At 38.5% G+C, this 18,534-nt stretch overlaps 1 protein-coding gene across 7 annotated transcripts in view; it reads left to right on the top strand.

The window, feature by feature from the left end:
• Positions 1 to 18,534, top strand: part of LOC133606397 (neurexin-2-like) — an 873,942-nt gene that overhangs the window by 401,830 nt on the left and 453,578 nt on the right. For 6 of the 7 annotated variants that reach the window (XM_061960335.2, XM_061960334.2, XM_061960329.2 and 3 more), the window contains 2 exons: positions 5,501 to 5,524; positions 10,506 to 10,667. In XM_061960335.2, the coding sequence (XP_061816319.1) occupies positions 5,501 to 5,524; positions 10,506 to 10,667 (186 nt within the window). The remainder of the gene's footprint in view (positions 1 to 5,500; positions 5,525 to 10,505; positions 10,668 to 18,534) is intronic. The other variant, XM_061960330.2, reaches the window with a different exon arrangement.

Consider the following 18,534-nt stretch of genomic DNA (forward strand, 5'->3'; position numbering starts at 1 on the left):
ATTAATTCTTAATTTATTCTTGATTTGAGTCATTGATTTGTTCTTTCAAAATAAGACACAATTATGTTTAATCCACTGACTTTTAAGTAACTGTGAGTTAATTGTTTTAAGTAGCAGTTACATAATCTGCAAACAAGTTAATATTAATTTAAAATAACAAGTTTGATAAACCTAACAAGAAGGAAAATGCTACTCACACTCAACATTTTTAAGTAAGTACAACTTTTAACAACTTTTTAAGTTTACACTACTTATCCTAATTAATTATTTTGAGCATTCGGGTTTACAGTGTACTTCTCGTCCAATAGGGGATAGCAACACGTCACCCTGCAATCACAGGCGTAAAGAATTCGACGGGGTTTTTTTTTTTGCAGCTCTCCTTTTCTGTTGTTGTTTTTTTGTGCGGGAACGTAATGTATCTGTCAGCAAAGTGCACAATTAGGTGACTCTCACAAGCTCGGTTGGGCTTGAAAAAAGTGAGGGGAAAAAAAAGACAAATAATCACATGATCACAGCTCCCCTCGCTGGCTAGTAGATGAACAGCAAGAGAAGACATTAGCCGGTCCCTGTGGGTGAAAGTTGACCTTGTAGTACTAAATGGTTTTCATCATAGAGTCCGGTCCTGTTTCCACCATGAAATTTGATCATTGCCTTAGAAAGGTAAAATAGTTCTGCCACACCAAACACATCCATGTATTTATGCCTTTTGCAACTTCCCACATGTTGTAAACACAAAGTAAGCTTAGTTGGTTAATTAATTTTGTCCACAGTAGACCTTCATCCCTATGTCTGGCCATGTGGGACAAGGCAGGCTGCTTGAAGACACGCTAATGTCTTTGTTTGTTCGTGGGAAGCGAAAAGAACAGAGGGTTTTAGCGCCGTCATGTCTAAAGAAGAAAGAGAGAGAGCGTTTTGTTCGTCATCTAAGAGAAACACATCAGAGGCGTCTTGTAATCCCCAATGTGACTTTACAAGCCAGAGATTCACGTCCAGCATACAAGTGACAGAACTGGGCCAGTCAGTCGCTTTTTAGCCAGCGTCTGGAGAGACAGACCTCCTGAACCCAATGTATCAATGTACATTTTCACAATATTTCTCTTGATGCCCTGCTCACCTTTTATGCTATTATGTGTGTCCTTCTCTTCTCTTTTCTCTCCTTGTCATTCTCTCCTACTTTCTTTTCTCTTAGGAGAGTTGTACCTTAAACAGAGTGCATTTTTTTACCTGCAACATTATTATTGCAACTTGAAGTGTAAGCCATAGTTGTGCACAAAAGCAACAGTGTGAGCCAAGTCAGAAAGCAGCGAGATTATGTTTTATTTACCCTTTTTACTTACTGCAGCGACACACTACAGTACACAATAGGGCTGCAAAACATTATTTTTTTGAATAGCGACCTTGATTAATTTTAACCAACATTCAATTTTGTTATGTCTTTGAATACATTTGCAATAAAATACATTTCTATAGTCCCCCTGCACCCATCCTGCCAGGCCAACATGCGCTAAAAGACCATTGGCAGTTTCTTGAGAGCATGTAAAAGGCAATGAATAGGTGACGCCAGACCTTATTTAAAAAAACAGTAAACTCTGAACATGGACCAATGGTCGGTGGAGGAATTAAGTATTTTTAAGTTTACCCCTTAACAAATATAGGAACAATTCAATATAGTTATGGGAGGTTTATTGTAATAGAACATACTTGCCAACCTTGAGACCTCCGATTTCGGGAGGTGGGGTGGGGGGTGTGGGCGGGGGTGTGGTTAAGAGGGGAGGAGTATATTGACAGCGAGAATTCACCATTCTACATCCTGAAAATATGCAAACAAAACTGTGTTTAGATAATTGATACTTCAAACTTGCATACATAAATCTTAAGGAATATAACATAACTTGGCTTCTGAGAGCTTCAAAATGTAATGAATAAAATGCTAAAGTTGTTGATAAACAAGCAATTATTTTAATGATTAAATATGGTCATTTTAAATGAATTATTATGATCATTTAAAATTAATTATTTCAAATATGTTTATTTTATGTATAATTCTATGGCTGGATGTAATAAGAGTCAGAAAAAAATACAAATAAAAATACAATTAATTTTGATGTTTTTAGCAAAATAGAGTAAAAATGTATTTAGTTTTTTTTTTTTTTTAATTAATAGATATATTTATTTTTAGGTAAGATAAACATAATAATACAATTTATCTCTAGTCTGGATGATTTAGTTCTTGTCACCCTGTTGTCCTCCCGTCGTGAAAAAAGGCTGTCCTCACTCAGGTCCGCATGGAGCTGGAGGGGGCGTGGCCTCCAGCTTTGGCTGAAAATCGGGAGATTTTCGGGAGAATATTTGTCCCGGGAGATTTTCGGGAAAGGCGCTGAATTTCGGGAGTCTCCCGGAAAATTCGGGAGGGTTGGCAAGTATGTAATAGAAGGAAATAATATTACAAAAAACGGTAACACTTTAGTATGGGTAACATATTCACCATTAATTAGTTGCTATTAACATGCAAATTAGTAACATATTGGCTCTTAATTAGTCATTATTAAGTACTTATTAATGCCTTATTCTGCATGGCCTTATTATACAACCAGTAAGCCGGTAACACTTTAGTATGGGGAATATTTTCACCATTACTAACCCTAACCCTCTAACCCTAACCAAATAACTCTAAATTAAGTCTTTGTTACTTAGAATATGTTCCTCATACTAAAGTGTCACCCAAAAAACAAATATAAATCCATCCTTCCAGCATGACAGTGACCTAAAACATGCAGCCAAAGCAACAGAAGATTGGCTCAAATTAAAGCAAGCACATTGAGATCCTGGAGTGGCCTAGCCTGTCGCTGGTCTTTAAGCCGATAGAAAAGCTCTGGAGGGAGATCAAACTTTAAGTTGCAAAGTGACAGTGTCAAAATCTGCCGGGGTTTTGGTGAGAATCAGGAAAGCGGAGCGGATCTAAATCTTCCCTGAGATGGGTGCAACCCTGATGACCAATTACGAGAAACGTGTGACCTCTGTGCTTGCCAACAGGAGTTTCTCCACCAAGTACTTTTTGTTCTGGGATCAAATATTTATTTATTTCACTTAGTCACAAACACATTCATTTTCAACCTTTTATTTATAGTTTGGGGGGAATGTTGCATTCACAATCCCCATGTGAGACAATAACACATGCCTTTCTTTTTTTGTGTCTTAAATAGTGAAACTAGCAAGAGGTGGCTAAAGTTATTAAAGTAATAGGGATTAAGCCCTCTAAAACATGCAACAACCTCCAACAATATTTTATATACATGCTGTAAGTGTATATGTAATGTAGTAACAGGCACATTCATAATAATAATGACCCAGAACCTTAGATTTTCGAGCCTGAATATACGTAGGATGAACTACAAGTTTAAAAAAGATGGGTGATAAGCAAATCCAGCTATAACCTATATAAGCCTTAGTGGCCACATGAGTGGACAACACCTTTTAGCTCTTATTTCCAAAATTGTGTATACTACTGAATTGGGGTCTTATGGCCCTTATGTGGACACTTATACTGTCATCTGGTGGTGTCAGAAGAGTATAACATACAATGGAATTTGGGAAAAAAAAGTGTAAAAATAAGAATTAGCATGTCACTAAACATGAAGTACACGTTTGTTACTTATGGACTAAGTACATCATATAAAAAGATGATTCTTAGTTTTTTATTCTAATTAGGGTCCAAAAAGCCCAAATAGCAAAGATAAATAAATAAAAAAGCATGTAAACAAACAGCTTGGGCCTTAAGAGGTTAATGAAACACTAAGCACTCACTGCTTACTGGGATGCTGACTGATGGGATGTTTATATCTTTCAGCACAAGACTTGTGCGCCTGTTTAGATGATTAATTAATCATAATCCTGACTCCTTAGGTAAAAAATTATAGGATGAAATGAGGATTTTGCTGTTTCTTCCTAGCGATGTCTCCGGGTCCAAGTTAAATTTCAAAGATGACCAACTTGTCGGTTTATGGCCACAACTTTCTTTCTACTATACAGGTGTTAGGCATGATGCTGATTTATAATCCAGCATTAACTTGTCAAAACAATAAAGCAGCAGCTCAGTAGCTAGCGTACCTCTCGCTATTGGCCGGAGAAGCATTGTAAGTGTCTCTGTGAGCAAGGCGCCGTGTTACTAAAAGTAGTTACTCTGTGTTAGTCTTTATAACAACAATGTGACTTTAGCTTGGTTAATATGCAGATCATGGCATGTAAATGTAGCGTTGTTGGCAGGTTTTTTGGTGGGAATTACAACATTCGCAATGCTGGTGTAAGGATATTTTGTTCTTCCTTATCCCGAATCAATGCAAACAAGCTATAGTCCAGTCATAAAACACCAACACTGCTGCTGTGCATTTGAAGTGAGAAACGCGGTTCATTTGCATGGCATTTGCACACACTCTTTCACGCCAAGCCTCGATAAAGCCGTGCAGGCGCGCACACCTGTAATCAGATAATGTGTCTCAGCTGCATTTGCATTCAAACATATGGATACGGACTGTTGCTAAAACAGAAAGTAAGTGATGGATGTAAATATGATAATGGAAATGAGAAATGTAGAATGTTAGGACTAATATTGTACACATTTTTATTGCTTTGATATGATGTGTGACGTACTGTATGTGATTCTGTAGTAGTCCTATGTATATGTGAGAGATCTATATTATAATCGCATGCATATTGTTCATTTCCACATGATGATCACTCCCCACAGTGTCTCCTGCTTCGGAAATGCATTAAATGAAATCTGTTTCCTATTTTAGGATTCTGCAGACACCAAGGCCATCTGTATCGCTATTATTTGTATTAATATTATTATATTATTGTATTTAACAGAGTGAATTGTCTTTCACTGTAAATATGGGCTGTTTTGTGTCCATTTGCACCAGTTTGACATGTGTGAAAACCATTTAGGAACTTCTCATGAATGATCCTCCACACACAAAAAAGACAAATATTAAACTACTGTAAATAGCGGTGCACTGTCCCAGCACTAAACACACATACATACACCCCAATCACAACCCTCTGTGTGAACGTTTTGCTAACTCTTGTCTCTTTTACTAACAAACAACTCCAGAATTCTTCCAGTTTAATTATTTTCATTGGTGCTTTGGTTTTTGGCCTTTCCTGTTATGATTTCCACTAACTAACACTGAGTCACTCACGGAATGTAAACCATTCAACTTAACCTACAACCTAACATACTAACAAATGTATTGTTATCCTTTTTCCCTTTTTTAACCTGACCTTTCTAGAAATTTTAAAGATAGAGTAGCTTTCTTTATTTCTTTATTTGGATATTTTAAGGAACAAGAAGCGTATATATTTTTTGTAGTAGCATGGTTTTTGAGAGGAGAAGATGATGGCTTTTCAATTTTTTGGGGGTGCGGGGCTTAAAGTGTGTTGTCCTGAGTTTAAGGATGGTCATTTTTTTTGTCCCTCCCCCCTTCCCTGTTTTCTCCCGAAGCACGCAGGCATCGGACACGCTATGGTAAACAAACTGCATTATATGGTAGATATCATTCTAACTGTCTTATAGTTTGGTTTGCCCTGGGTTTTTTTTTTTTCTTCCTCCGTTTGCTTTTCAACATTCAATCTGCCATCAGGTAGCTGCCAAACACCACCTCTCTTTATATATTCATACATGTTTTTTCTTTTTGTAATTTATTGCCATCCAGTTCTTCCCTGTTAAGATACATTCAAAGAGGTCTACCCTAAATATATGTATAAACTGTATTTTCCAAGATTTCTTTTCTATTTTTGGTTTAAATGTGTGCCCTTTTTTTATTTTATTTTTTTTATTTTGCTACTGCTGGCGCTATCCCTATGAAGAAATAAAGAACTTTATGACACATCTTGTCGACTGAGGTTTAGAAAAGTGTTTCTTTGCGGGGGGGTTTTCTACCCTTCCCACCTCCATCCTGATTTATTTTTCCAAAAGAACAATCCCTGAGACGTGAGCGTACATAGCAGACTTCTAAAGCAGGCTGTCAAACACCCTCCTGTGGTGCCTCCAGTGAACATCAACAGAAGAAATTGTAAACTGTATCCATTTATTGTAAAAGTTAGTCTGCCTAAATCAGTAAAGCCCTGGTCATAATTTCAGTTTTAGTTAAAGCTAATAAACATATACATTACTTATCGATAAGTCCTACTTGATACAAACCATGCATTATTATCTTTGTAAAGGCATCATTTTTGATGCAGCGTGTTAGATTAGTGTGTACAGTCTAGGGTTGTACGGTATACCGGTATTAGTATTGTACAGCAATACTAATTAATCATATTCGGTACTATACCGCGGACTAAACGTTAATATTATTTGCGGATGACACAACTGTGTTTTGTTCAGGAAAAAACACACAAACAAACAAACATATTCACGAAATGGTTTGACAAAAACAGACTATCTTTGAATCTCAATAAAACAAAAAAGTTGCTATTTGTCAACAGCAGAAGAGAAAGTCAAACACAAATACAAATAGACAGAGTAGATACGGACAGTGTAAAATGAATCACCTTTTTGGATGTAATAATAAATGATAAAATAAACTGGAAGTCTTATATAAAAAAATATACAACTTAAGGTGACAGTAAATACATCAATAATGAATAAAGCAAAATATGTGTTGTACAAAATATCACTTTGTATTCTCTACTGCTCACTAGTGTTGCCATTTCTGATTCATTGTGTAGAAATATGGGGAAATAACTACCAAAGTAAACTTCATTCACTAACTGTTGCAAAAGTGGTCTGTTAGAATAATACATAACATTTGATACAGAGAACACGCAAACCCTTTATTTATTAAATGAAAAACAAATATTGAAATTCAACGATTTGGTGCATTTGTGAACAGCTAAAATGATGTACAAATCAAACTGTAACCTGCTACCCAAGAATGTAAAACAATTCATTACAACAAAACAGGATACATATAACCTTGAAGAAAAATGTGTTTGCACCACTGTGGATATTTCCTGAATATTTCAAACCACACATTGCATGTCCATTTTTTTCTTTGGACTTATATTGAACTAGAAAAATAAGAAAAATGCAGTAAAAAAAAAAAAAAAAAAGAGGAAGCGCACAAAATGGAACTGACTGAATGAGCACTGGAGATTCATCAGCCTGCCCACAATGGATATGCTGCCGGGCACAAAAGGGCTGCACTGCGAGGCAGGCAATAGATGGATGAAATTTTTGTATCCTGAGATAAGGTTCGTACACCAAAGCATATTTTTATTCGGTGTGTGATTCGTTAATCGTAAGTTTTGTAGAATTAGGGGTTTATAAATTGAGATTCCACTGTATTTAAATGGTTCCAATACCTAATTAAACTGCATAAATTGCTTATAATCTACAGTAAATGTTTAATGAATGTTGGCTTTCACTGGACCTGCCACAAGTGTGTTTGTGAGCCTCAGAACCAATATTGGGAACAGAGCATTCAAAAACTGGACTTTGTGTGCGACTTCAGCCGTCTCATAAACAACTAACACAAACGTCTGCATGACACCTCCCTTTTTTTTTTTTCAAAAGACAGATTACATTAAGTATATATGTACATGTATATATACAGGCTAACATATATGCATTCATATATATTAATTGTTCTAATATAATCGATACAGCCATAAAACGCATTAGCCGCACCCTCCCTCGTGCTGTTTTCTTTTTTGTTTGTTTGTTATTTTGACTCCTTGTTTGTTCTAATTCCAAATTAACCAACTAAAACCAGTAACGACCTCACACCTCTAGCTAAAAGGAGTAGGGGATTAGTGAGCGGGGAGATATGTGTATTAATATTGCATGACTAAAAGGGTATGGAATCAAAGTAACGTGTGACATAAAGATTTGGAAGCAACAAATACTGTGGGGATATCATAAGTTCTGGTTCTGCGACATCCTTCTTCTCCTCGCTCTCTAGTCCCACCCTTCTTATAAATAAAACTGTTTCATTGCTGCTGAGTTCATCCGTGATGACGTACCCATCCTGTCACCACTTCCCTGTCCTCTCTTTGCATGTGTGCATCCTTACCGTGTCTCTAAGACACCCAGAAGGACATTTTTTCTCCGTGATTGTATTCCTTCCTGTCATCATTTCATGTCAAGTGCATGGCTTGCATCACCTTTTCTTAAAATTGGATGGATTCATTCAGGTTTTTGTTTTAACCAGTCAAAATCAAACCAATGTAAACAACACATTCAGTCCAAATATGGATCTTGTTTGAGCAAAATAATCCTCTTGACTAATACAAACAAATAGTTGTCTCCCAAAAACACAATCAAACCAATGCAAATAATGTACATTGTTGTAAGTGTACTAACAACCATTTTTGTGTCTGACCTTTCCTTACTGACAACAGTACTAACCGACACACTCACAAGGGAAATATCACTAACCTGCCACCCCCCATACACTCCCTTTTTTTTACCTTTACTAACTTACACATGGAGCTGACCATTCAAAGTGAAGTACAAAACTATTATCCCACAATGTAACCTGCCAGACACCTATTGCAAGACTTGCTTGAATATTTCTCACAAGTGTCTTTTTTGACTGCCAAATATTGCATGTGTTTTTCCATAATTAAGTTTCTTGACAGATTTGCTGTTAACGAAGGTAAGTGTGTGTGTTTTTTTTTTTTTTTTTGCATAAATTGCCATATAGGCACTTAATATACAGGGCTATTCTAATCCATACAGTAAACTGAAAAGTGAAAACTGGAACTGGAAACGGAAATACTGGTATTTAAGCCGCACCCACCAAATTTTAGAAGATTTTTTTTTTTCATATATTAGCCGCACCGGACCATAAGTATCAGATGTATACCGGAATAGAATATTTTGAAAATGTTTATTTTCATACCTCAATTGTTTCAAAAACTGTGCCTGTCACACGGCAGTAAAACAGCTGATCAAACAAAACAAAAGTCATCGTCATGGTCCCACTATCTGGGGATGCTAGCTCTCCAATCAGCTAAGTAGACTCAATAACTCCACGGTGAGGTTTTGGTGGATTTATGAGACTGAAACCATACAGTACAAAAATAATGCCATTGTATGTGTGATATATATGTGTGATATATAGTGTGAATGTGAGTGTGAATGTTGTCTGTCTATCTGTGTTGGCTCTGCGATGAGGTGGCAACTTGTCCAGGGTGTACCCTGCCTACCGCCCCAATGCAGCTGAGATAGGTTCCAGCAACCCCGAAAGGGTTAAGCGGTAGAAAACTGGATGGATGGATGGATGTTAATAATAACACAGACATTTGTAAACGTGTTAACATATTCGCTAATGCTAATGACACTAGCTTGATTACATACACGTACAAATAGAGGTACGTACAAATAGATAGTACGTACCACTTGGCATGAAAATACTCCTACAGACATCACACATGAAACGTTTTCGTAAGTATAACTTGTTTTAGTCATATTGTAAAACTTACAATCATTGCTTGGAGTGATGAATGAAGAATCCTTATGAGCAGAAATGCTGCCGACGAACATACTCCTGGCACAAAACAGGAAGTACATTGTCAAGCCCCTGCACCTGCAGTGGGTGAAATCGTCCAAAAGATGGCACCACAGCACAAACTGTAACACACCCTCTCAGTGTCTCTCTCGGCATAATATTACAACTATTTGTAGAATATAAAACATTATAGCCGTTAGCATGAAAATATATACATTTGCCGCACTGTTTTATACTCCGCAGGGTTCAAAGCGTTGGAAAAAAGTTGAGATTTATAATCCGGAAAATCCGGTATTCAATTGTGATCATTTAGGTGTGAATTAAAGTATTAATTTGTTTGTTTTTTTCAGTCCAGTTACTGAATTGAATGCTTTGAGAGCTCCCTTTGTTTCCAAATTATTCTTCTTTAACTTCATAGGTGTCTGGCAGTTTCATAATCACCAACAAAACCACAAACTATGTACATATTTAGGCACCCAGAGTAACTGGAGCAGACATACAAATGAGTTGCCCTGTTTATAAGGGAAGTGCAACAACAATCAAATGTGACCTAACCTGAGCAGAACTACCTGTAGAGTGCAGTTGCATTGATATTTTATTTAGAAAATAATACATTCCCAACTAAGCCTATTTTGCATGACCGTTTTTCTTCTTAATCCATGTATTGTCTGCACTGCACGGCACTTTAGATACGTTCGCTGTGTCAGCATTCAAAAGTGCAACCTAGAAGATGAAACTTCATTTAAATAAGTTGTATAGCATGGAGTTGTGTATTTTGATAAGTGTCAATAGAGACAACAACTGCACTCTAGAGTGACCCTTCTCAGTCTGATAGGGCCAAATCAGCCATGCACTTAGGGCACAAACCAGCCAATCACAGGAACTTAATCAACTTTATTTTCATTGTTCAATCTAAACTCTTCTAATTCCTCTCCTCTCATCATCCTCCATGTCTTTGCTCCCTGTCTGGTGCCATGTCTGCGTCCCCAGGTAACTATCTCAGTCGACGGCATCCTGACCACCACGGGCTACACACAGGAGGATTACACCATGCTGGGTTCAGACGACTTCTTTTACATCGGAGGGAGCCCCAACACCGCCGACCTGCCGGGGTCACCAGTTAGCAACAACTTCATGGGCTGCCTCAAAGATGTGAGTCACCTCAGTTACCATCTTACATAATGTAACAAGACCCTACATAGGACCAACCAATCACAAGATATACATGACATTTGTGGGCCCTGCTCTGTGTTGTGGTTAATATACTTTGGAGGACATGCTAGCATACATGTAATACAGGTATACTCAAAGTTGTATAATCATTAGACCAGTAGCAGCTGCTTTTCTTTAAAGGGGGAAAGCTTATGTACATAAAATCTGTCTGTTTATGCTTTGGTTAGAGGGGCTCCCAGCAGCATTCGTTGCTCAATGGGGACTGTAACTGCACTGCGACAGAAGTCAGAGTCTCCAAACATGAGTACAGACTGCAATACCACCAGAAAAAGTTACTAGATTTGACACAAGTTGTTTTTGACAAAGAGAACATCGCTGAAAGGATTGGAAAAGTCTCCAGATCAGTTTAGAACAATGGCATGAAATTTGAAAAATGCTCCTTTGATGGTTGATATTTAAAGGTTACTAATTTGCTCAATACACCGTCATTCAAAAAGGGTGTCAGACTCAAACAGATCATCCAATTATGGAAGAGCCAAGCGTCCAGGCCAGCTGAGGCCACTGCCCCATAGATCCCTAGTGTCCGATGAGCAGGACAAAACCAAGCATTTATCCAATGATTGTCTCGTTTAGCAGCAGTGGAAAACCACTTTATACTTCCCCATAGAAGTCAATGGATGCTCAGCTTCAACACTGTTAAATGCATTCTGACGCCACCACAATATGACCTGTGATAAGTAAATGATTCTGAAAAAATGTTGAACATGTTCTATGGAATATTTAGTCAATGAAATGTAAACAAAACAGTGCATATTCAACCACTTATTTTTTGACACTTTAGGGAAGGCTGAGCTTTCCTTGCAGTCTGTGGCCCCTTCTACACTAAGGTTATCCAGGGTAATTCCCACCTAACCTTATCCTTGTCCACACACACACACACACACACACACACAATGGTCGTTTAAGACCCCCTCCCACCCTCCGTCACCCGGCACACCGCGACCTAGTGCGCATGCGCGGAAAATGTGCACGTCATAGTCACCTCCAGTGTTGCTTTGTGTGCACGTTCTTAAATTTAACTTATCTAAACAATATCCAGTGTTGTGGTATTTCAATTAACTGGAATCCAGTGTGCTGTGGGGCCCTATTGTAGTGAATCACACCTGAGCCATCATAAATTAATCAAATCTTTATTGGACGCGAAAGTACACAATGTGACAAAGAACATTTTACAACAATCAATCTCAGGATCTAGATATCTGGTCAGGATACTCCTCACTCTTTTGCCTTCACCTTCATTGTCCATTCGTTTTTGGTGACTTTATATACTCTGGGCCTAGACGTTGAGTCCGCGACATAAATGGCGGACAATAACTGATACAGTCTGCTTTGCCAGTCTCAAAGCATTCAATGTTTTCCGTAGTCTTCCCTCGACGGCCAGGTAATACAAAGCACACGCTACCTTTTTTATCACATCCAGTGGAGCCCGCATTCTCGTTGACTCTCCTTCGACAAATGGATGAAGTTTTTCGGTAAGTAGAATCACAGCTGACCTCGACATTCGAAAGTTCTCTTGCCGTCTGAGAAGTGTTGTATCCGAAATAGCTGTAATTGCTTTCTCTTAAGGTATTCATGTGTGATATCCACAAGCGTATGTACAGACGGAAGGAGAAACACGGGCATGTATGGATGACTCGCCTCCATCTTTCCAGTGGTTACCTCCGAGTTACGAAACTGCTTTATTATGAAGCTGGCTCTGGCGCGTTCTTTCTGACGCCACTTACGGTGTAGGGCGCGGTCTTTCTGGCGTCACTTCCTCTCCGAACTCACTTTGTAAACGATCAATGAGTCCATACAAAGCTGAGAGCTGGAGATTCAAGAAATACACAGTGCACCCGTGTAAAAAATTGTCTGAGGAGGGGAACCTTAGAGCAAATTGGAACTGAGAAATGGTCAATGACAATTAGTTGCTAATGCCTGCCTGTGCCCATATGCAAATACGTTTTGATTGGTGGCAGCCATGTCTTTACAGCAATTTGCGTGTCAGTCCTCTCAAGGTGTGTACCGAATGTCTTAGTGTTTGGGCCGAACAACCTAGAGTTACGGCGGGTGTTTTTTACACTGCATTGAACAGTGAAATTTCAAGTCAATCAACATTTAGGGTCACACTTATTGGTTTAATACATGCCACAATGTGCTTGTTTGTCAGAGAATTGTGTGCAGCGCGTCATGAGTAAAATATTTAGCTTGCGTAAAACTGTTGCTTAAAAAAAAATAGGTATAAGTACATTTATAGTATACAGTATCAGCACTAGTCTAGGATGTACCCCATTTCTCACCCAACATCTGCTGGGATAGACTATACAATAATGAGGTTGAGCAATATGTATAATAAAGTATTAAAAAGTGTATATACTGTATTATAATACATCATCAATTACTGCTAAACCAGCGCCAGCAAAAAATAATAACAGTGCAAACTTACAGGATAATGTAATAGGAATTCTAGTTGTATATTGATATATTTACATGCAATTGTGTAATTCAATTCATTACAGAAAAAAAAAACCCAAAAAACTCTCATTACTAGGTTGTTTTTAATCAATTTGTGTTAAAAGTTGATTAAAAAGAAGTTGCACAAAAACACCCATGCGACAAAAACCTTGACAAATATAAATAGACGACGTCCGTTCTGTTTTTCCTCTCGGGATTTGACATCAGCGCTTAACAAGCTATCAGGAAGCACAATCACAGTTGAACGTATCATGCCCTTGTAAGTGAAATGACTTGTGTAGCGGCACGCCAACATGGTGCTTCTGCTGCCGCCACCGCATTTTCCCATAAAGCCGCACTGATTGAATAAGTAATTACTTTTGCAATCACTTTTAATGGATCTTGCCGTAATCATCTTCTCTAACTTAATTACGCTTGTAGGGTTACATTTTCATTATTTGGCTTGCTTATCGGAGGGAACACCTCCCCTCAGAGGGCACTTCTCTGTCCCAGAGGCATTTAGTTGACTTATTCAGGAAATGTTTCAAATACAGCAAAGTTGACAGCTGATAGAAAATGTTACTCGTAGCTCGACACCCATTTCCACGTTGCTCCAAAAATAAGTATACATTGATGGATTTTACAAGGCAGGTAACATATCACTAAGAAAAGCAACTTAAATGCATGGGTGCACCGAGTCGCACAAGATATGGTCAGAAGTACAGAAGCTTGTTTGAAGAACACACTTTTAGGATTTATGAGCGCTTTTTCCATCAAGTGGCTTGACCTTGACTAGCTGTGCTTACTCACATTACAACACAATTAACAATCACAACATGTAGATGGTTAGTTAACTCACAGCAATAATAGACTTCTACAGACGAACTAAAACAAACAACTATGCTCTAACAAACATGCAACTATAGTTGTATTGACAAGTTTTTGGTATACGAGCGGTCTCTGCTAATTGTTATGCTTTAGGTTGCGGGCTAGAAAAAACTTACTTTGCTGTCTGCTCTCCAAGGTAAATACTGTACATTATTAATACAATACTTCATAAAATGACTGTCGTTGGAAGAGAATCGGCAGCACGGTGGAAGAGGGGTTAGTGCGTCTGCCTCACAATATGAAGGTCCTGAGTAGACGCAAGTTCAATCCCGGGCTCGGGATCTTTCTGTGTGGAGTTTGCATGTTCTCCCCGTGACTGCGTGGGTTCCCTCCGGGTACTCCGGATTCCTCCCACCTCCAAAGACATGCACCTGGGGATAGGTTGATTGGCAACACTAAATTAGCCCTAGTGTGTGAATGTGAGTGTGATTGTTGTCTGTCTATCTGTGTTGGCCCTGCGATGAGGTGGCGACTTGTCCAGGGTGTACCCCGCCTTCCGACCGATTGTAGCTGTTATAGGCTCCAGCGCCCCCCGCGACCCCGAAGGGAATAAGCGGTAGAAAATTGATGGATGGATGGATGGAAGAGAATCAAAATTGGGCTTAGCATCAAGCTGGATGCTGAGGTTCCGCATGATAATGATCCATCTGAGTTTGAATCCCGTTTTGATTGACAGCAGAATAAGTGAATCATTGATCTTGAAATACAAACCACTGCCGGAGCATTTTTCAAGTTTAATTTTGTTCTTTTGCTTTTATATAGAACATTTTACAATCCTCCAAGTGGAGTTTTCTTAGTAAAATCTAGCATCCTTGTATATTTTATCTGTTATTGTAGACTGTACTCGTGTTTAGGGAGTACCGTATTTTTCGGACTATAAGTCGCAGTTTTTTTCATAGTTTGGCCGGGCTCCAGTGCGACTTATATATGTTTTTTTCCTTTTTTATGATGCATTTTTGGCAGGTGCGACTTATACTCCGGTGCGACTTATACTCCGAAAAATACGGTAGCTGAAAATGAGCTTTCCCTACTTGAAAGACCAGGGGTGGATGCTAACACTTTGTTAAAGAGGATCTACTTTATTATGATTTTCATCTTTTTTGACCTATAAATTTTACAATGTCTCGAATTAAACAATATCATGCATTGCAAGCAGTTTTAGATCGCTTTAGACAATGTGTTTTAGGCCTTGTTCGCATTAGATAGATAGATAGATAGTACTTTATTGATTCCTTCAGGAGAGTTCCCTCAGGAAAATTAAAATGGCTTTTCATTGCAGATCGATTCCAATTTTTATTGCCCATGTGTGACCTGTATCGTTTCTATATGTTAGTATGAACAGTGCAATTCCAAATTTTTCAAATTCGACCCAGGCCTCTTTTGTATGTGGATATAAATCAGATATGTATCCGATGCGACTGCAGCCTGAACGATCGGGTTGCATTCATCCAACCAATACGTCATCAAAAAGAAATCGGTGTCATAATTCTTCGCCAAAATAGACGGTTGCAAAATAAATAGTTGACAAATGAGCAGAAAATGGGGGGAAATATGTTTCAGGAACTCACGTCAATGTTCCACCACTGATCTGTCAGACTGCTCGCCCACACACTCTTATGAGCAGACGTCGAAGCAAATGTCCCACAAACTGTGATAGCCAAAATGCTTGCCCTCTTTCTTCTTCATCTTCTACGCCAGGGTGTAAACACATTTCACCTCAAGGGCCACATGGAGGAAAATCTATTTCTAAGTGGGCCGGACTGGTAAAAGCATGGCATGATAACTTCAAAATAAAGACAACTTCAGATTGTTTTCTTTGCTTAAAAATAGACCAAGCACATTCTGAGAATGTACAATCATAATGTTTTTGTTCACACTTACATGTTACGGTTAATAGTATTATTTTTTCATTTGTCGTGATTCATACTTTAGAATAAATTATATAATAATGTTCATCAGTCAAGTGGGTGGAATTGATTGTGGCAAAGTTTTAAAATGTTCCAAATGGTGTTAATTTTTTTATCAGCAGATAAAATGAATAATAATATCATATAAAATTATAGGGCAGCACGATGGGACAGGGGTTAGTGCATGTGTCTCACAATAAAAAGGTCCTGGGTTTGATCCCTGGCCTCGGGGTCTTTCTGTATAGAGTTTGCATGTTCTCCCCGTGACTGCGTGGGTTCCCTCCGGGTACTCCGGCTTCCTCTCACCTCCAAAGACATGCACCTGGGGATAGGTTGATTGGCAACACTAAATTGGCCCTAGTGTGTGAATGTGAGTGTGAATGTTGTCTGTCTATCTGTGTTGGCCCTGCGATGAGGTGGCGACTTGTCCACGGTGTACCCCGCCTTCTGCCCGAATGTAGCTGATATAGGCTCCAGCTCCCCCCGCGACCCCGATAGGGATAGGCGGTAGAAAAATGGATCAAATTACAGGATTTTATTATTTTAATTTACTAATTTTCTCCAACTGATGTACTAACATCCTGTGTTTTAGTCTGTATATATGTAGCATAATCTACAACAAAACGTGTGAATTTGGACACATTGCATTAACCACACATGAAGTTAGAAGTGGATACATATAATATCAGGGAGGTGGAGTTAATTACACAGACCATATTCTCAGGATGCAGAAAATACAAGGAAGGATGCAGGTATACAAAGTTTTCTGTGTGGGTAATTGTTTGGAGCTGTTCTGTAGGAGTCCAATAATCAAATACAAAGGGCCAAACATTTGTACAATAAGTCCCTCTTAATGCTGTGTCAAAACAAGCTTATTCAGTTTTTTGGGGTTGAAATGTGAAAATAAACGAGTAGCTCTTGTCCATCTTTACTTCGTAAAAGAAGAACAATTGAAGCAAAGCCAAGTGGTAGAAAGTCAGTAGCCACTGCCAGTCTACGAGCAATAAGAGAAATCCCATGTATTAGCAGCAAGTTTTAATTGATCGTAGCGTGCAAAGTCAAATGAAAGCAAAAGCAAGGCGGAAGTGGAGTTTTAATACTGGGAAAAAGTGCAAAACACATGTATTTTCATGTTCGCTTCATTTTACAAGACACAAGATCAGAGCAGCATTTACTACTTGACACATCAGAGAAAAAGGTCAATTACAGCCCATGTTGACTCTTCAAATTCAACTGAAAAGGGAAAAAAAATATCTGAACCACACTAAGCAATATGTAGAAGTCACCTAATGTACTATGTATTATTGAAGATAATATCATGACATGAACTAAAGTATTGGGGACATGTGTTCAAGCACATGAAGTGAAAATGTAAGACGTGGCTTTCGACGAGATGTTGGAGCGATTCTTCATGTCCATCGTTTGAGGTCAATGAAGGTTTGGTACTATTGTGTCTGTCTCATCTTGTGAAATAATACATCCAAAAAGACAGTACTGTCGTAGGGTTGTACGGTATTAGTATTGTACCGCGATACTAATGAATAATTTTCAGTTCTATATTGCCTCTGAAACGTACCGGTCCCGCACCCCCCACTTGTCCTTAATAATGTTGACAAAATAATAGAATGATAAATGATACAATATGTTACTGCATATTTCAGCAGACTAATTAGAAGACTTTGTTTGTTTACTTTCTACTAAAAGACAAGTTGTCTAGTATGTTCACTATTTTATTTAAGGACTTAACTGCAATAAGAATCATATGTTTAATGTACCCTAAGATTTTTTGTTAAAATAAAGCCGATAATGCAATTTTTTTGTGGTCCCCATTGTTTAGAAAAGTACCGAAAAGTATCAAAATAATTTTAGTACCAGTACCAAAATATTGGTATCGTTACAACACTATCCTGTAGTGTTTCCCAGTTCATTGTAGTAACGTAGAAACATTGTCATCACATATGTTTCTAAAAAAAGGTGTTTGGAACGCTTTGGATGGGTTCTTGTTTATGGATAGTGATGTAGCAACTTGCTAAGTTCAACTGTTTGACTGCAGTTAAGCTCTAACAAACATCAGCTGAGTAGGAGGCTGTTTGCGTATGTGTGTGTGTGCGTGTCTGCATGTGTGTGTGAATGTGTGAGGCAGTGTGTTTCATCTGGTGCCGCCTCATCTCCTCTTATCGGCGGTTGCGGTCCGCAGCCGGGCTTTCATGCAACCACCGTGGTCAAAGGCCTTTGACACAGTCGGGCAGCACCCTTTGGGCTGCTGAAGAGTGACCAGTGTTTGTGTGTTACATACGACATCAAGTTACACAATGCACGACTTCATAATGTGCATCACTGGTTCTGAGAGTGTGAAGATAAGCTGTGGTTACAGTCAGTCTTCATGCTTCAGATCAGTCTCCAAAGTGAGTGTGTGTGTACGTGTGTGTGTCAAGGGCTTGTTATAGGATCATAGATTGTTTTTTTTTTGATGCGACGAGACACATTGCTCTCTTGCTGCAGCCTCCACCACTCCTAGACTGTGACCTTGCTATCACCCATTTCACACTCCCCTCTCG

This window comes from Nerophis lumbriciformis, linkage group LG05 (genome assembly GCF_033978685.3).
Source record: "Nerophis lumbriciformis linkage group LG05, RoL_Nlum_v2.1, whole genome shotgun sequence".
Taxonomy (NCBI): domain Eukaryota; kingdom Metazoa; phylum Chordata; class Actinopteri; order Syngnathiformes; family Syngnathidae; genus Nerophis; species Nerophis lumbriciformis.